Genomic DNA, 20,635 nt, shown 5'->3' with positions numbered 1-20,635 from the left:
TTCTTTCCCCTAGGATTGAATATTTTATTCTGAAAATTTCTGGTTGTTTTGGTGGAGTGGCATGTCTTAAAGCCACCAAGTATTACAGTTACTGCAGTATTCTGACAAGCATTTGATCATGAGCACTAAACGGGAATTAAAAAACCCACAGATGTTCAACAAGGAGAAGAAACCAGGAGAAAGATTGAAAGTTTGTGAGAAACTGGCTACATATTTACAGTGAAATATGGCAGGAAGAAATCCGATTAGTTTCTAAGCTACAGTCACAGAGATAAATATTGAGCAGGGAATAAAAAAATCCATCTCTACACAGTTAATGACTTCATATCTAGAACAACAGTTTCAGAGCCACAGAAATCTGGGACTAATTGGAGACTGTAACAAAATCAGGTAAGAGGATGGAGGCATGAATTTGCAAGGCAAATCTTGTCACCAAATTCTATTTGCTTTAATCACTCAAGCGGTTCTAGTGAAGTAAATGGGATAACTTAGATGAATAATGTGACCAAGACTTGTCTTAGATAATCTTGGTATGTCTTGCTGACTTAAGAGATGACTACATAATAGATTAGGGGCTTGTTAAAGGAGACGAGTAACCCTGTAATCCACAGTTTATCATTCACTCTTGGTCTTAGGTCTCTAATAAATAAGTATTGGTTTAAGGTCTGAAGCATGAAATTTTATGTCACTTTCAAAATTTTTTTCCATTAATTATTACATCTGTGAATGTTCCTGTTATCAGCAGTAATGTCTTTTTTTATCATGTCCAATTCTTGGCCCTAGCTGTCGTACATACCATATATTATATATGGGAAGAAACGTTTCCTTTTCCTAACAGAAAATGAACTTCCTTTTCATTTATCATCCCCTTCTTATGCTGATGGACAGGAGCTCCTGTCAGCTTTGCACCATTCACTGCTTTACAAATTTTATTGGCCACTAGGTTATTAGTTCAAAGTAAGCACATAAAACCTCCTCAGCGCTGCTTCATGTCTTCCCCATTTTTTGGTCCATCATTCTACAAACTCCAGAGCTATAGTGGGTTTTGCCGTCCCCACAGGGAGGGCTGGTGCTGGGCAATGCAGCCCTGGGGTACCGAGCACTGGCCAAGGACAGTGTGCGAGTAACTCCATCCAGGGCACTGGTGCTGAAAGCTGAGCTGGGAAAAAGAAGACTGGGATGGAGGAGCCTTGTCTTCAGTCACAGCAGGACAAGCTGGGTGTCAGAGCCAGCACAACGGCCGGGGATGAAACACAGCGTGAGGAGAGGGGCATGCAAAAGCAGAGCACCCGGAGGGCCGAGCTGTCGCAGTACGACTTTAGACTGATTCAAATTGTGGACTTCAGCAGAAGCAGAGACACGCTTCACGTTTTGACATACAAAACATCAATCCTGGATAATCTTCTATTGTTTCCGTGGCTCACAGAAGATGACCAAAGATTTGTGATTTCTTTAGTTAGTTCTGAGTAGTTTTAGTGTGCATATGCTGGGCACTCTATATTTCTCTCACCAATCCTGCTGCTGAGCAATGAGACTCAAGCAAAGTAAAAGCAACAGCCTTCTGCCATGCTGTTAATCAATTTGTAAAATCTATAGCTGCTCTGAAATGCAAAGAAAAAGAAAGTAGATGGCACAAGGTACTTAAACTAAACACAGAAGGAATTATGAAAAAGAAACTAAAAATTTCCTTCCAGTTGTATTCAAAAGCTATCTTAATATAGAAAGCTGAATTTATTTTTTGCCTTTTTTAATAAAGCGGGAAAAATATTTTTTTGAAGCTCCTAAGATGCAGTCTATCTCCATCTGTTAGCTTATGATCATCAACGAAAAATGATAAAAATGTTAAAAAAAATTCTAATTCTAAACTATATGGGTGTTTCAGGCTTCCATTTGAATCAAAGTATTAACTGTTCAGGTACTTGCCCCTCTTCAACATAAACATGTGCAATCGGCTCCACTGGATTTTCCTTTAAGGAAGGACATTGTTAGAGAACTGGAGAGAAAACAAAATGGTTCTGTGCTGCTTCATAGTGGGCTAGACTAAATGATGATGAAAACCAGGTATAAATTGTTTAGGAGAAAGGAGCAGGTAGCAATGCAGCATAACATGCATTAATTTGTCACTCAGGCAGGAAAAAGTGTAACACATCCATTTGTTTTTGTAAGGATCATTGCCTTTATGTAAAGACTACAGTGCCCATTTATGCCAGCTCCAGTTATCTTCTCCTAGCACATGACTTACATTCGATACCTTAACTGCCAGGTGACCTTCACATATACAAGAATATATACATATATGTATATATATACACATATATACACACATATATATACATATATATACACATATGTATATATAATATATACATATACATCTTCAAGAAGGAAGTCTTAAAGGCGCAGGAGCAGGCTGTCCCTGTACGCCGTAAGAAGAACGGGCGAGGAAGACGACCGGCCTGGCTGAACGGGGAGCTCTTGCTGGGACTCAGGAAAAAAAGGAGAGTTTACTGCTTGTGGAAGAAGGGGCAGGCGACTCAAGAAGAGTACAGGGATCTCGTTAGGTCGTGCAGAGAGGAAATGAGAAAGGCAAAAGCCCAGCTAGAACGCAATCTGGCCGCTGTCGTTAAAGACAACAAAAAAAGTTTTCACAAATATATTAATGACAAGAAGAGAGCCAAGGAGAATCTCCACCCCTTATTGGATGCGGGGGGGAACATTGTCACTGAGGATGAGGAAAAGGCTGAGGTACTCAATGCCTTCTTTGCCTCAGTCTTTAACAGGCAGACCAGTTACCCTCAGGGTACTCGGCCCCCCGAGCTGGAAGACAGGGACGGCGAGCAGGATGAACCCCCCATAATCCAAGAGGAAGCAGTCAATGACCTGCTACGCCACCTGGACGCTCACAAGTCTATGGGGCCGGATGGCATCCACCCGAGAGTGCTGAGGGAGCTGGCGGAGGTGCTCGCCAAGCCACTCTCCATCACTTATCAGCCGTCCTGGTTAACGGGGGAGGTCCCGGACGACTGGAGGCTTGCCAATGTGATGCCCAGCTACAAGAAGGGCCAGAAGGAGGATCCGGGGAACTACAGGCCTGTCAGCCTGACCTCGGTGCCGGGGAAGATTATGGAGCGGTTCATCTTGAGGGCGCTCACAAGGCACGTGCGGGACAACCAGGGGATCAGGCCCAGCCAGCACGGGTTCATGAGAGGCAGGTCCTGCTTGACCAACCTGATCTCCTTCTATGACCAGGTGACCCGCCTAGTGGATGAGGGAAAGGCTGTGGATGTGGTCTACCTGGACTTCAGCAAGGCCTTTGACACTGTCTCCCACGGCATTCTCCTAGAGAAGCTGGCGGCTCACGGCTTAGACAGGTGGACTCTGCGCTGGGTCAAAAACTGGCTGGACGGCCGGGCCCAGAGAGTTGTGGTGAATGGAGTTACATCCAGTTGGCGGCCGGTCACGAGCGGTGTTCCCCAGGGCTCAGTACTGGGGCCGGTCTTGTTTAATAGCTTTATTGATGATCTGGATGAGGGGATTGAGTGCTCCCTCAGTAAGTTTGCAGACGACACCAAGTTGGGCGGGAGTGTTGATCTGCTCGAGGGTAGGAAGGCTCTGCAGAGGGACCTGGACAGGCTGGATCGATGGGCCCAGGCCAACTGTATGAGGTTCAACAAGGCCAAGTGCCGGGTCCTGCACTTCGGCCACAACAACCCCATGCAGCGCTACAGGCTTGGGGAAGAGTGGCTGGAAAGCTGCCCAGAGGAAAAGGACCTGGGGGTGTTGGTCGACAGCCGGCTGAACATGAGCCAGCAGTGTGCCTAGGCGGCCAAGAAGGCCAATGGCATCCTGGCCTGTATCAGAAACAGTGTGGCCAGCAGGAGTAGGGAAGTGATCGTGCCCCTGTACTCGGCACTGGTGAGGCCGCACCTCGAATACTGTGTTCAGTTTTGGGCCCCTCACTACAAGAAGGACGTTGAGGTGCTGGAGCGTGTCCAGAGAAGGGTAACGAAGCTGGTGAAGGGTCTGGAGAACAAGTCTTATGGGGAGCGGCTGAGGGAACTGCGGTTGTTTAGCCTGGAGAAAAGGAGGCTGAGGGGAGACCTCATGGCTCTCTACAACTACCTGAAAGGAGGTTGTAGCGAGGTGGGTGTCGGTCTCTTCTCCCAAGTAACTAGCGATAGGACGAGAGGAAATGGCCTCAAGTTGCGCCAGGGGAGGTTTGGATTGGATGTAAGGAAAAATGTCTTTACTGAAAGAGTGGTTAACCATTGGAAGAGGCTGCCCAGGGAAGTGGTGGAGTCCCCATCCCTGGAGGTATTTAAAAGACGTGTAGATGAGGCGCTTAGGGACATGGTTTAGTGGGTGGTGGTGTTGGGTCAATGGTTGGACTCGATGATCTTAAAGGTCTTTTCCAACCTCAATGATTCTATGATTCTATGATTCTAAGATTGCCTATCAGTGCTGAATTTGGCACGGAGATGGCTACAAGTGACCTGTTCTGTAAACCGCATTAATTTCTCTTATGTGCTTTGTGATCCCAGCCGGGAAGCACCGGTCAGAACCAGAGTATCAGGCATTATGGCAATACTGCAGAGTAACCAGGAAGACAATCCCAGCACTGGAGAACTGGCAATTTGATGGTTTGGACAAATACAATAGAAATCCAAGGAAAGTTTCCTGATAATTCATAAGTAACAGGATTTTTTTTTTTTTTATTTAATTGATAAACCTGGAAGCAGAATATCCCTCTTAATCTACACTGCATTTAACTAAACTTGCTTAAGGTTACTGTTGCTACAGCCATAGAAAAGTCAGTTACTCTGCCCATATTTCAGTGCCAACACAGTTCGTATTAGAAATAAAATGACTAAAATAATTCAATTTAGATATAACTTCAGGTTATCTATAGAGATTCACAGACAAAAGGCAGAAGGAGAGACGTGATATATTTGATGAAATATCAGTGGCCGTAGGTGACATTCAGAACACCTTTCAAAAGGCAGCCTTTTAATAAATCACTGCTGTTGGTCCATTTGCAAGATAGAGTCACCTGAGGGGTTTTTACAAATCAATATAACCACTAAGCACTTAGTCAAAATAACATTATTTAGGCTGAGATCACAAAGTTAACTGGATGATGAATTTACGTGAAAGCACCATCAATTAAAGGAAACGGTTGTCCCTTATGACACATGGCAGGAGTCAATTGGATTTTCTGTTTTGTTAGGAGGTTTATTCAGAAGGAGGATAATTACTCTGCAGGGAGCGTGGAGCTGCCCTGGAGGCAGAGCTCCCAGGGGCACGTTGCTGCAGGCAGACAGGGCTTCTCTGAGGAACCACAGCACCGAGAGAAACACAGTGCAGACTCCCAGGCTGACGCTAGATCTTCTGCTTTGCACAGGGAAGGTGAATGTTAACCCTGAAACCATTTCAGAAGAGGAAAAAGAGACCTTATCATAAGGAAAGGCCACAATTAAATCTAATCCTGTATGAAAAGAGTACTCAGTTATTGGTATAGTCTTTTGACCATCATGAATACTGTTCTAGCCAAAGGTTTTTACAGTCCCAGCTAACATGGCTGTCCTTGAAATGCCCTGAAATCTCTTCACTATGCTCCATCATGGTCATGGGGACCTCCGAGCTACTCTTAAAATAAAAATGTACATATGGATGCATAACAGTTACTTCTCAAAACAAAGAATGATGAACACTAAAAGACCATGTCGTGGTTTAATCTCAGTTGGCAACTAAGCACCACGCAGCCGCTCGCTCACTCCCCCCCGGTGGGATGGGGGAGAGAATCGGAAGGGTAAAAGTGAGAAAAACTCGTGGGTTGAGATAAAGACAGTTTAATAGGTAAAGCAAAAGCCACGCATGCAAGCAAAGCAAAACAAGGAATTCATTCACTCCTTCCCATGGGCAGGCAGGTGTTCAGCCATCTCCAGGAAAGCAGGGCTCCATCACGCGTAACGGTTACTTGGGAATACAAACGCCATCACTCCAAACGTCCCCCCCTTCCTTCTTCTTCCCCCAGCTTTATATGCTGAGCATGACGTCACATGGTATGGAATATCCCTTTGGCCAGTTGGGGTCAGCTGTCCTGGCTGTACCCCCTCCCAGCTTCTTGTGCACCTCCAGCCTTCTCAGTCGGTAGAGCATGGGAAGCTGAAAAGTCCTTGGCTAGTGTGAGCATTACCTAGCAACAACTAAAACGTCGGTGTATTATCAACATTATTCTCATCCTAGATCCAAAACACAGCACTGTACCAGCTACTAGGAAGGAAATTAACTCTATCCCTGCCAAAACCAGGACAACCATTAAGAAATCAAAGGGGACTTTTGAGAAAAAAAATCTCAGCCACTAAAAGAGTTTATTTCCCACAAAAAGAATGAACTCTTTGATGATTTTTCTACCAAGCCATGGATGTAAAAAATAAGAATACAAGTCCCTGTTTAAAAGAGAGGATGTTGGGACACACCTTTTTATATATGCCTCTTGTCAACTTCCATTATACACTGGTCTCCAATGCCAAACATAATTAAAAGGAGCCTGTAGTGTCAAACAGGCCAGTTTAATTTTTACAAAGCAAATCTGACTTTTCCTAAAGTCAAATTCTGAAATGTTAGAAAGGGGTTTCCTTCTTGGATCAGTAATACTTTTAAAGTTCAGTCATAACAAGATGATTTAGAAATGCTTAGTTTTGACATGTGTAGCCTCTGGCTGCTTAATTAGAAAAAGTGATCAGCTAGAATGAGGGGAAAAGGTTAAGGTAAATTAGTCTGTTTGGATCCAAGTCTGCCGTTTGCAATGTGTGCCATCAGTGGCCACCTCAAACACCTACACCGGTGATTTGGGGTCTACTTTCTCTTTTCAATGCTGGAGCAGCATGTGCTCAGGTTCTGCACAGAAAAAAATATTTTGCCCCATTACCTGACCCTAGGCAGTGCTAACTGAATGTAAATGCAAGTCCTTCAAAGTACTTCTCAAACACACCCACTTTGCACTTGAAACATCGGCTGTATGTGAGTGTAGGGCAGGTGAGGAAGACATGTCACATTCTCATACAGCCCGGGCTCCTCCAGCCCTTTTCGTTGCTGCTCCCTGGAAAGGTTTGCTTGCTGCTCTGCTAGTGAAAGATCCTGTCATTTCTGAGGGCTTTCCATGTTCAAGAGTTTCTCCATTTGTAAGGTAATGAGAGCGTTTTTTTGAACTGTAAGGATATTCGAACCTTGCAAAAAAAGTCATTAAAACTTAACAATGTCATACTGTGCTTGAAATTCAAGAGAGAATTTTGTTTTAAATTAATTCTTCTAATTGAATCTTGGATATATTTCCTTCAAACACAATCAGAGAGATACTTTAGTTATTAACCTATCTTCCTGCTTCTTCCCCTTTCTCATTCAGCCCTCCACAATGAATCCTAGCCAGTAAAGGGACCAGGTAGTTTCTCAGTAGAGAGAGAGTGTTTTTGAGCTTGGATATCCGTGAAAAGAACCCTGTTTCTTGCTTTCCAGATTAAGCAGTAAGAAACAGTGATATATTCACAGTGATATTTTTGTGAGATATTTTCTTGGAAAGACTGCTTACACCCAGATTAATTTTATCAGCACAGTTTATATGATGGGCTGCATTTTATTTAAACTACATAACCCAAAGCATTGTCTGGGTGGTAGGTATCTATAACTTCCTAACCTTTTTTCCTGATGGGTCATTTTGCATGTATTATGTTTAGGTAAACCTGGATATTTGTTACACCCTAAAGTCAGATGTTAATTGATGGTCTCATGTTGCCATAGTCCATGGGGGCAAAATGCTGCATTTATCTTGTGCTAGTTTTTTAAGTAGGGTCTTTTAGTAACAATGAATTATACCATATCTTCAAGACAGTATTTGAGAACTGTACATGGGAATCCATCTCACCTCACATTTGTCACTTCAAAAACAGTCATTCAAGTCTAAGTTAGTTGTCTGATCTCTTTTAGAATTACTGGGAGAAAAATAAACAATTACGGGGGCAATTCTCACCCGTCTTAGATGCTTATTTTAGCAGGAAATGAATCATCTTATGCAGGTGCCTACTTTTCTCTGTCAACCGTAAAGAGAATCAAGGACAACCAGCTCAGATCAGGACATCTAATTTTGAAATGCCTAAAGGGGTGAGATAAACTCCAGCCAAAAGCTCTGTCCCTGTGATAGCCCTGGTAGGATTCTGGTATGCGCTGGGACATAACCTCTCCTGTCTGCCGTGTTCACCTGTGTTCATTGGAAAGGTGGGAGCTTCATCTCCTCTGCTCCTAGTAATAGCTTGGCCCAAGGTCCCTTTGCAGCTCCACGGAGGTATTAAAAACAAACCCTCTGTATTTCTGTAGTTTTTAAATTGATCGCACAGTTTTAGGCACTGGACTAGACCATGCTGTTAATCCCACTGAAGTTGTTGATATTGCAGCATCTGTTTTTGACATCTCTCTGCTAAACAGAATCTATATAGCACTGGTGAAAAAAGACTGAAATCATTAACATGACACATAACCTCAATCAGAATTTACTGGGGTAAGGCGAAATTACTGGATGAGTTGGGTTTTTTTTTTAAATCTCTGTGTGCATCAGGTTAGACTCAATATTCAAAGTAGATCTTTTTAGGCTTAAGTTCTGTACATCTATCTGATTTTGTACAGGAAACTAACAATTAAGTGGAAATGTGACCACTAAATTTGGAAAAAGCTGGAGTCTAAGTACACACTACAATCTCCCAGGAGGAGAATAGTATAAAAGGAATTACTGTAATCAAGTCATTCAGTGCGTAAGTTGTTACCTCCATATTGAGGAAACTTAGGTCTGTAGGCAGCCCATGTTACGTAAACGATAAAATCTGTTTTGACAGTATAATTAATGTTAGTCTCAAAACAGAAATGCAAATCAAACAAGTCATCAAGATCAGAAACTGTAAGCCTTTGCCAAAGTTAAAAGAGATGTGGGCAACACAAACCTCATGGATTGCTGATGGACTAGTTAGAAAGGGTTCTATTTTAGATCAGTTAATTAGCGAGAAATTATAGCCTAACCAGCATCCTGTAGATGGCAAGGCAAAGTGCTGACAGCTGTTTTGCTCTTCTAAACAGTTCTTATGTGCCTCTAAAATACTGAAGTTGCATTAAAAAACACCATCTCAGTTTTTTTGGTTGCAGGAAGGAAAAATGTACCTTTAACTATACTCTATTTCATTTATAGAATGTATGTGTGGCTTTTCAGGAATACAGATTGCATTTGTCACATCATCAAAACAGTAGGAGACAAAGAGAAAAAAGAGCTCCAAAAGCTAAGAGTCACTCTTACTGGGCTACTCTTTTCACATTGAAATAAAATAGAAAATTTGAAAATGTTTTTCAGTAGAATCAAACCAATATTGCTGTAATTCTGTACTTAAAAAAAAAAAAATCTCTTCTTGACCTCCCACATACCCTTATCACTCAAGTCAAATAATTTCCATCAGCCTCCTAAACCCACTCATAGACGTATGATGTAGGCTTATCATTGGTTTTGTTTGTATATTTTCTATTCTCATTCTTACAGTAACTATGTGCAGCTTGTTAATTTTTTTTTAACTTACAGTAAGGAATTCCAAACTGAATAGGATGAGAAAAACAGTTTGCTCAGTTAATCTTAAGGAAGTGTTGCACAATGGAATAATTTGAACAGTGCGTTATGATAACGGTCCTACATTAAAGAACTTAAATGATTGCAAAATATTTGAATTAAAGATAATTTAATACCTTTAAATCATTCTTTTAATCCACAGAGAGATACAAGTCTGGACACAATCTTAGAGCGCACTTTTGAGATTGGTAACAATACAGGCAATATCATTTTACCCAAGATGCAGATGTCATAAACAGTGCTCAGAAAGCTACTTGCAGGCTCCCAGCCCTGTATTTTGGTGCAGCAAATGATGCTGCTGGGTTTGAGCTCTCAACCCTGTAAGTAAGAGCATGGCTTTCTCACTCATCCTTGTTTTCAGTGGGATCAGGATCTTTAGTTTCATCCTATAATGCAATTTGAATAGGTCTTTTACCTCAGATTTATAAAAGTTAGCTAGCTATACTATGCCATCATTGTAGACTGTTTTTATAGGCAACAGAGAGAAATAGGGATGTCCAGGGAACAACTTCTTTCATAACAGATACCAATCCTAAAGGAGATAAATCACATTTCATTGACTATAATAGGACATTAATGTGACTGCCTTTGACAGCTACATTTTAGATTAGGTGAGATGAATTTTTATGACTGAAATTTTATGGTTTTTTTTCATTGGGGGAAGGAGACAAAGAGTGGAATTATATGTATTTTTCTAGACACAGAACTATCCCAAAAGGTTCATCTGTATTTGATACAACAAAAAAGAAATGCATATAAAACTCATGACTCATTGATATGTCCTTGATATTCTGTCCTCAGTGTCAGAAAGCCAAGTGATAGGTTACTCACTTCAAACTCAGTATCTTCCCTAAACCTGTTCGGATGTCCTCTAGTTGCCCTTGAGGACTAGTAATGAGCTGCTTGGATTGCTCTGATATTCGTGGTTTCCAGTGTGTATATTTTAATGGACTATATATTGAGACTAAACCTTGGCTTTACAGTGAGTACAGAGTTTGTTGCTAAGTATCGGGGTGCTATTAAGTGAGCGTAAGACACCTCAGTGTAGGTAGGAGTTTGTTGACTCTCTGTTGGTGCACAATAGGATCCATACACTGTATTCAGTCTGAGTCCCACTCACCTAAACATAGGTATCTAATACCTTTTTAGAGGTCCTAGGCTCTCCTGCCTAGCCTAGAGCTGCTTGTCCAGGAGGATGCAATTCTTTTGTAGGTCCCATGTGGATGTCTCAAATGTCTCAGATGGTACCAGCCAATTATCTTTGAACTGAATTTTAACTTATTGTCATGGGAACTTAGTCAACTAGTTTGCACGAAAGCATCTATGTTTAGATGACTTGATCTGGAGGCAAATCCCACACCATTTAACTAACCTGTCTGGCCAAAGGCTAATTCTCTCTGGTTATGCTCTAGGAATGTCACCAATTTTAGTATCTTTATTTTCTCTGATCCTCTGGAAAAAGTCTTTCAAGTAATGTTTTACATATCAGGTTTACCAATTGCCCTTCTAGGGTAGATCCAAGTCTGAATAAAATTCCTCACAGAAATGGAGACTTAAGTACAAGCTTGTCTTGATGAAACTCCATTTCAGGGAAGTGAAAATAGAGGATGGGAGTTGCTGAGAGTCTGGCAGAGATGTGCAAGCATCCCAAGAGGTTTTTTATATTAACAAAACAGAGAATTTGCTGGGAGTAAAACTATAAAAGTTTTTCTCTTCCTTCTGTGCCTCTCCACTCAAACATAGATACAACTTTTTTTAAATAATGCAGAACTTGCTTTGCCTCTACCTTCAGATGACTCTGTTATTCGGAAAGATTTGGGTGGCAGCTGCCCACTAGCATTCTGTTCTCCTGGAAAAGGCAATTTTGCAAGTTAAAAATAATGTCCCTTAGGAGAAGTACATTTGTAAGTGACGAGCATTAATCAAAATGTCCTTGCCATGAGGCAGAACAGTAGCAAAAGCACCTGAACTTTCCTCCCTAAATGCCTGATAATACATTTTTGGAAATAGCTTTGCTATCCAATGTACATTCTAGAAGTGGAAGGGTCCCTGTGGAAGCAATACCTGACCTGCTGTAAAGGAGTTTTTTGTTAGTTTGAAGTGCAGCTCTCTTTCTTCACACATATGCTCTATTGGCCCCTGTGCCTTTGCTAGGACCCACAGGAGAGGAATTCTCCTGTGGCTGCACACACAGTTTTTTGGAAGAAATTTTTTTTATTGTAAAGCAGCTAGAGCAGAACACAGCTCGCACCCCTGTTCTACTGAAAGCGTAACAAAGCTAAGGGCCAGTTTGTCAGCAAGCAAAACTGGGTCAACTTCAAGAGAGTTATGCTTAGTTACATTAACTGGTGGACTGAGGCCCTGATGGATGAAATATTACATGTGTGCTAGCAAAAATTAGTGTCAGAAAGCAATCAAAATGATGTCTGTATACCCAGCACAGCAAGCATTGTAGTTCCAGTGCACATGTCATCATTATGGCTCTTGATATATATGCCTTCAACAAAAACCAGGACTGAATACATGCAGAGCTTCTGAGAAGCCTCCTTAGAGGTTTTTTTCATTCACGGAGGAACACAGGAAGAGAAGCACTGGCAGGAGAGGGGTCCTGCCTTCTTTTTTACTACAAGTACAAGGAAGCAAGATGAACTGGTGCTTCCAGGGTCCCCCACCCTGTGAGCTTCCCCCAGCTGCAAAGACTCACCTGAGGACAAAACCCTCTGGCAACCTCAAGCTAAACAGCTGGGCTGAGATTTACCTCTGCCACTGTTAGCGTCTATCACATCAGGAAGGCTTCAAACACCTGAGCAGTGAATCACCTTCCTTGCATGATTTTTTTTTTCTTTCTTACACATTCTTTTTTTTTTTCCCCCTGTATAATATCATACAGAAAATGAGTCTGAGAAAACTCTGTGAAAACTGCTCCCACAGAACAGCTTTGAAGCCAAATTCTGCCAGGGGAGGGAGCATGGGTGTCCTTTTTAATAAAAAAAGAACCAGCTGTCTGGCAAATCTAATAGGTTACAGAGGAATTATGTCAAGCACAGAACATCAGGAGCAAGGGAGAAACACTCATTACACATTTTTTAAACTAACCATAGATGGAAGGCAGCGACTTCATTTTTTATCTTTGCCTCTGCAGATCATCTGTACCAAGGAGAATGAAAATTATGAAAAGCTCCTGACTAGTGCTCCAACTGTTTTCATGCCTCATCAGCCTGAAGAGGCCAGGTGCCCGGCAGCCCCAATTGGCACAGCCTTCCTCCATCTCAGGGAATCCAAGAGTTACGAACAGTTGCGATGGCCCCTTGGCTATCCTCTGTGGAACTCCTCGAACCAAAAAGCTTGTGTCACCTTCGTCCCAGTGACTCCCTGGGCCACTTCCACCACGTAGAGCTGCTATTAAACAGCAGTGTCAGCATAGCAGCAGAACTTCAATGTATTTAAAAGAATTAAAGACTAATTATTCCCCCCAGATACACCCAAAGCAATGAAAATGATGTGTGCGTATCCAAGTGTAGAACTGGGCTCATCGTTTGTTAGTGTAAGATTTATTCTCACAGTATAGGCACACAAGTTGGCACAGCATCAAAGTATTAACTCAGGATCCCCAAGTGCTCCCACAGATATATGGTATGTTTCCTGCAGAGAATTAGAGTGCCAGATAATTCCATGGGGCTCCAATAGTAATTAAGCAAAGTCAATAGGCAAATTATAATTGAGAAAACAGCCTTGTGTATCTTATTTGGACTTAAGGTTTTATGGTTTTAAACATACCTGTTGTGGATACTACTACTAGCTATTATGTAGCAATGGATACCAGTAAAAACCTCTAAAACCCGGCATTTATTTCTATTCTCAGTATAAACGGAACAGAAATTGTGGAGACGTTACTTCATGCATAGGTTTTTCCCCATTTGTTTGGGTTTTCCTAGCCATGGTGCATTGGATTAAGAAGATCCAAGCAGCCACCTGGATGAAGTATCTAATTCTTGAGAAAATAAAAGAAAATCACACATTTGTTGATCATAAAAATCTTTCTTTTAGGAACTGAGGAGTGTGTTTTTCCAATTTTTATATTTATATACATTTATAAAATCCCCTCTGAGCCGCCTCTTCTCCAGGCTGAACAGTCCCAGCTCTCATATCCTTTCCTCATGGGAGAGATACTCAAGACCCTTTGTCTTCTTAGTGACCCTTCACTGAACTCCACTAGCTCCATATGTAGTAGCACCATGACTTAAACTTTTGCCTGCCCTTGGTATCCTCATATCTTTGGGAAAAAAAAAAAAACCAACCAAAAAGAATAACTACTGTCATTAGTGTTCAGATAGCAACCAGAGAATCAGTCCTTTTGGGGTCTGCAGGGGTAGCTGTGCTATGGAACAGTACAACTTCTCAATGAAATATCATATTCTCATGCCTTTATATTTGTAGGTACATGACCATGCAATCTATTTACTGTCAATGAGAGTTTCGTGGCTAAATATCAAACATGTGCTCTAAAAATTCACCCTACGTAGCCACTTATTTCAGAAATGGAAAGCTGAAAATAGCTTTAAGTCAGGAGAAAGGAAACCTGCAATTCCTCAGGCATTCTGGCTAATCGTATGAGCTGTAATTGAAAACTCCCTCATGCAATGTGACCTTGTTTGAATTAATTGGTTTTGGAATTAGTGCTCAATAGTTCAGTAAATGCTCGTTGCCAAGCAGAGTCCTACTGGCTAAGAAAAGTAAAATGGACAAAAGACAGTTCCCTACTTCTCATCTTTTTCAGTGTACTCTTTAGTAAGCACAAGTTTAGCAGAGCTACCTACTATGAATTAGATAAAAGGAGGTGCACATACATCTGATCTGACGGGTTTGCATTATGCTAAGTTTTCTAGAAAAATGAAGTCACTGTAATGCAGTGTACTGGTTACTTAAGGCTAGTAACTATATCCCCTGAAATCAGCAGTGCTTCATGCTAAGTTTCTCTCAAGATCGACTGGAAATCCCTGAAGTGGGAGAAGTGATCTTGGACTGATACTTAACATAGGACAGAAATCCAGGATGCCTTTAGGTACCATGACCCAATCCCCATTGTGCTGAAGTCTATAGCTAGGTGGATTTTTTCTGTCATTAATCCATTCATCAAAAAATGCAGTTGTAGCCAAAAAACTTGGGTTAGAGGAAAATGTGAAGTAGTTTTAAGAAACTGAAAATTATGCTCCCTTTTATTCATCAGCCTAAAAGCTGAAGAACTTAACCGAGGCCACTCAGTCAGTGCTTGTTGCTGGAGAAGGATTTTGTACCTCTGGCTGGAGTGCTTTAGTTCCTCCTTATAGGATATTTAGTCTTTTTTGCTTTAGCTGTTTCAATTTGCATATAAAAGTAATATTCACTGAGCAGATATCCCACCTGATGGGTGAGTGTCCTGAGCAGTGGGCTAGAGTGGCAGTCTCTCTCCATAAAGGTGAAAGTGTTTTATACAATGTATAACAATGCCATCAGGAGAAACTGAGTGTGCCCCCCACATCTGAACACATGATAACCTGGTGTTCAGGATATCCTGGATGGCCAAAGGTGCAAATACCAAATTACTCTCTGTCTCAGAGGAGGGATTTCAACACGTTCTTCTGTTTCACAACAGACCATCCTAACTGCTACCTCCAGTATCATAGAATCATAGAATCATTAAGGTTGGAAAAGATCTCTAAGATCATCAAGTTCAACCGTCAACCCAACACCACCATGTCCCTAAGCGCCTCATCTACACGTCTTTTAAATACCTCCAGGGATGGGGACTCAACCACTTCCCTGGGCAGCCTCTTCCAATGATTAACCACTCTTTCAGTAAAGAAATTTTTCCTTACATCCAATCTAAACCTCCCCTGGCGCAACTTGAGGCCATTTCCTCTCGTCCTATTGCTAGTTACTTGGGAGAAGAGACCGACACCCACCTCGCTACAACCTCCTGTCAGGGAGTTGTAGAGAGCGATGAGGTCTCCCCTCAGCCTCCTTTTCTCCAGGCTAAACAACCCCAGTTCCCTCAGCCGCTCCCCATAAGACTTGTTCTCCAGACCCCTCACCAGCCTCGTTGCCCTTCTCTGGACACGCTCCAGCACCTCAATGTCTTTCTTGTAGTGAGGGGCCCAAAACTGAACACAGTATTCGAGGTGCAGCCTCACCAGGGCCGAGGACAGGGGCACGATCACTTCCCTACTCCTGCTGGCCACACTATTTCTGACACAGGCCAGGATGCCATTGGCCTTCTTGGCCGCCTGGGCACACTGCCGGCTCATGTTCAGCCGGCTGTCGACCAACACCCCCAGGTCCTTTTCCGACAGGCAGCTTTCCAGCCACTCTTCCCCAAGCCTGTAGCGTTGCATGGGGTTGTTGTGGCCGAAGTGCAGGACCCGGCACTTGGCTGGGTCATTGCAACTCAGTAAGTATTTCTGCATTCATGGTAAAATTAAACAACATCAGCAGGAAAACCTGTGAGGAAACATCCTGAAATATTCTATAACATATGGAGTAAGTCATATACAGGATTCTCTCTACATATAGGACATGTAACAAAAATAAGTTGACCTTCTTGGCAAAGGGGAAACAACCGGAGACCGGTTAAGATCTTCCAGTCCTCCTCGTTGGTTATGTTTTCATAGTACAATCCAGTGTTGTACCAGGGTACTTGAACTACTTTTCAGTAAGACAGCCCAGGTATTGCAGGTGGGATAACGTGTTACTGCGGCGCTGCTCCCAGTCAAGTGCACTCTGTTTCCCAACAGGACTATGCAGCCAGGGCCCACTACGCACTGAGCTGGTGGTGACACAGCGCCGGTACCTCAGGTGGCTTGCGTACCTCCCCGCAGTATGCTGCTACACTAGCCAGAGGTTAGCAGGAAGGAGCCTTCCAAGCTGACAGCATAGCGTATATATGTGCAGATATACTTAGAAAATAGGGAACCGAGCTGCTACTATCTGGAAAAGTGACCCAGATTTTATGCACTCTTCCTGAAAAGTGAAGCATTGCTTGCAAGAGTAGCAAAGATGTACGGCAATAGTAGTTAGGATGACTACTGCACTCTGTGACTTCCCATTCAGGAAATTACATGTTGTCTGTGACGGAGGGACAAGGTGGGAGGCAGCAGCAGCTGGAGCTGTATTTTCTCAGCTGTGCACCTGACAGCTGCAACTGGATACAGTTTAGAGACAGAAAGCATATGCTGTCATTCAGGGTTTTTAACATGAAGTATTTTTTTACTGGGTTCATTATCTCTTTACAAAATGAAACGGAATGGCTAGAAATGCCCTAACCTCGATGAAATATGAGTCTTAGCAGGGGTCACGCAGAGTCCAGGTCTAGCTTAGAGTGTGCCAGCAATGCTGGCTGCCTCCTCTGCATTGTCACTTGTCTCATTCATCCACACCTGGAGCAACAGATAGTGCCCTATGTCTTGTCTCGTTAGAGTCTCCATCAGAGGTGGAGAAGCCTGGTTCCACAAATAAACTACATGGGTCTGTGCAAATGCTATGTGTTCATTAGTACCATAGATATTACCAATGAACCATCTGGCTTTCTCTGTAAAGTTGTGTACATTTAAGAAGAGCTAGTTACTGGTAGTTCTTTTTCCATCTATTAGAAAACCCTGTTAACAGAGTCCATTAATAATGTCCCACATAATATTCATTATAGTTGCAACCTTCCTACCTTCTGAAAGCTGTTAATGCATCTAGGAACATTTTAGGAAACTTCATGCTGTAAATATATATTCCATAATTTTGTAATTGAATTCATAGATCAAATATTACATTTTTTATTTTAGATTTACATTTTTAGTTACATGAATTAATTTTTAGCTAAGCCTGTGCGTTATGATTTAATTGCTTTACAACATCGATAAGAGGCAGTCATGACCTATATCACTAAAATTTCAAGTAATAATTAAATTGCAATGCCTGTTAATTTTCTAAGAAATTGCTTTAGTTTCTTTGCCAAGAAGAGTTTGTTACATCAGAAGCAAAAAAGGAATTAATGTAATGTAATTTCCTAAGAATTCAAAAGACTGAATTGGAACTGAAGGCTGATGTGAAACTTTGACCTTTTTGACATTTATTTGAATGAAGCCCGTGCAAACGTCAAATATCTGCCAACACCATTTTCACATTTCAGGCAACTGCTTCTTTTACAATTTTCATAGAGGGCTGGAGAAGTAAGATTTTTTTTTTTTGGATTATAGTAATGATACGAAATGAAGCATCTCCCTCCAAAGTGACAGGGGCTGAAGAGAGAAATATAGAAGAGTTACCCCTAGGGTTTTAAAAATGAGAACTTATTTGGCAACTGAAATTTTCAATTAATAGTGAATCACATAATCCTTACTCTTCTTGTAAATCAGATAAATATTTCTAATTTGAATATTTATCTTACATAGAAGCTGAGACAAACTTGCTCAGTGGTACAGAGATAATATTTTGAATACAGAACCACACTTAGAACTGTATACAGTCCATAGGCTTGGAAACAGTTTTGGCTCAGGAAAACATCTCACGTCATCTTTTTTCTCCACAATGTCAGTATCACCTCACCACAACAAAGCAGAAAGATCACATATTTGGGCAAGAAAATCTACCTGATAAATCATTTCTGAGATGAGGGAGAAGCCATGTGTGAAACGAAGATTAAATTTTTCAAAACCACATTATTTAGCCCGCAGACTGCTAATCAATGCAAAAAGTTTTTCATAAGTATGAAAACACTCGGATGCAAACATATTTACTGCCTAATCTGGTTATTTTCCCAAATATATTCTATTATTCAGCTTTGTTGCTCTAGAGAAAATAAAACAAATTCCTTTCAGTGAGAATTTTGGGCTTGTCTAGCATATAAACTCAAGACAGCTTAGGTTAAAACCAACCAACTTGGTAACCAAAGTAATGCTGAAAGTATTCCAATTCAGTACCTGGAGTCAGACACTAAAATAGATATTTAGTTGTGTCTTTTGCCATGGAAGGTTTCTTCATAATAATCACACAGTACTATATGACAAAGATGAAAATTAGTCTCTGGGGTAGCAATAAAATCTCATTTTATATCATGATAGCATCTCTATTAAAGAAAGGACAGAAACATCCCTAGAGGTGGCACTGTAAGCCACAACTTCTGGTTTCACACAAAGTTATATATAGCAATTAAAATACTATGCTTAAGATAAAAGAGCATTTTATGCTACTTCTGGAATGCAAATTTATGTTATTCAACCTCAGCTTACTTCCTTTCTAAGCTCCCACTATTCTGTTATACAACAGATGTGTCAAGCAAATAATTTAAAAAGTATTTTTGCATGATACATTTTGAGCTCTATTTTTAACTTTTGTAGATGGGTAGCCTGCACTGCAATTTAATAGTATGTGGCAAGGACAATATCATAATTACGAACTGACATTAACATATTTGAAAACATAAAAGTGAATTTGGATCACTTAACAAAGGATACGTATTTGTTATAGATTTCATTTTAATTATTTAACTGCTATCTGTGCAATCTTTTCTCTACCAATACTAAACGCTAATATTCTAAAATGAATAAAGCTATAATCTTTGCTAAGCAACTAGTAAGAGAAAAGAAAGTTGCCAGAAGAATGTTAAAAGATCCTAAAAGTGAATGGTATAACAATGAATGCTAATGGTTACTGATGAGTAATAGTAGATGTGTGAAGCTTGCCGTAATGTTTATGATTCCGTGTATTGATACAACTGGTTACACTTTTTCTAAAAGTAATTAATTAATTCCCTGTTAAGTTAATTGCCTGTAAGTGTTTAGACCAAATATTTAAAATCTTGCTTCTCTTTTTCTTTTGGTACTTTAAGGACCTAAATTAAAATCAGTGCAACTGATCTCATTTAGATCAATTACTTGATAGATAAAAATACCTAAATGTCTAACAACATCTAAATGATACCATTTGCACTTGCATTTTTCTATTGGCACCTGGATAACTGTATGGGAAATGGAGGTCAAATTAAGGCTATGCTGAAGTCCAGGTCCATTATATTATGCTTGCAGGATTCTCCTCAGAAGGAGCTTATTCCAAGCTGTAGCCACAATGGTACAGTATTACAAACCTAAGAACACTGGTATAAAATATTATGACTACACAGGGAAATTGTTGCAGTGTCAAACATCGTTTTACAAAACAAGACGACATGTTTTTACATGCAGAACAGTGGAAGAGTCATCGTAGATTTGCTTACCTGTGGTTGACCTGATAGTTGAGGTGATGTTGGAAGATGCCATCGCAGGTATACATTCATCATCTTGGGAATAGCCTGCCTGAATGGCACGCAAGTAACTGTGGCTTCTTGTTCGGAAACATCCAGGGAGGTCAAGGGCATCCATTGCCTGAGCTTCAACTTCACTAAACACTGATTCACACACCGATTCAAATTGCCCATTAACCTCTGCTTCACTCATCTGAATAAACAACAACAATGCATTTGATTTTTGACTTGCTTTTTTGTGATCATCACGGCCTCAACATCTCAAATGGACACCTGTACATTGATGAAGAACTGTTTTAGCAAATAGTTAAAATGTAGTAATCCCTTCTGATCACATTCACATTTTTTTAACTTACATCAGATGTTTATATGTATATAGTAAGTACATCACACATGCCATACAATTAATTTTACATTTAATATCTTTTGGCATATTCAGAGGATTATAAATACATGATTTAATGGTAACCAACAAGATCACTCTGTGCTGACAGAAATCCATGTTCTGCCAGGATAGGAGAACAGAAATCAGTTATTCTAATATTAGCCCTCAAAAGGTGAGGGTGGATTGCCTGGACTCCTCACTTATCAGCAAAGTTACTACTCATGTGGACATTTAGCCTGTGTGGCAGGTTGTTAGCTTCCTCTCACTATAAAAGGGCTCAAGGGAGTATCTCATATTTGAAGATGTGTAAGTGCAGAGGAGGCGATGCTTC

General features: G+C 41.0%; 1 protein-coding gene across 12 annotated transcripts in view; it reads right to left on the bottom strand.

The window, feature by feature from the left end:
- DLGAP2 (DLG associated protein 2) overlaps positions 1–20,635 on the bottom strand; it is a 494,722-nt gene that overhangs the window by 34,026 nt on the left and 440,061 nt on the right. For all 12 annotated transcript variants that reach the window (XM_076332874.1, XM_076332875.1, XM_076332879.1 and 9 more), the window contains one exon: positions 19,893–20,112. In XM_076332874.1, the coding sequence (XP_076188989.1) occupies positions 19,893–20,112 (220 nt within the window). The remainder of the gene's footprint in view (positions 1–19,892; positions 20,113–20,635) is intronic.

This window comes from Aptenodytes patagonicus, chromosome 3 (genome assembly GCF_965638725.1).
Source record: "Aptenodytes patagonicus chromosome 3, bAptPat1.pri.cur, whole genome shotgun sequence".
Taxonomy (NCBI): Eukaryota; Metazoa; Chordata; class Aves; order Sphenisciformes; family Spheniscidae; genus Aptenodytes; species Aptenodytes patagonicus.
The sequence above is the reverse complement of the archived record's forward strand: the minus strand, read 5'-3'. Positions and strand labels throughout refer to the sequence as shown.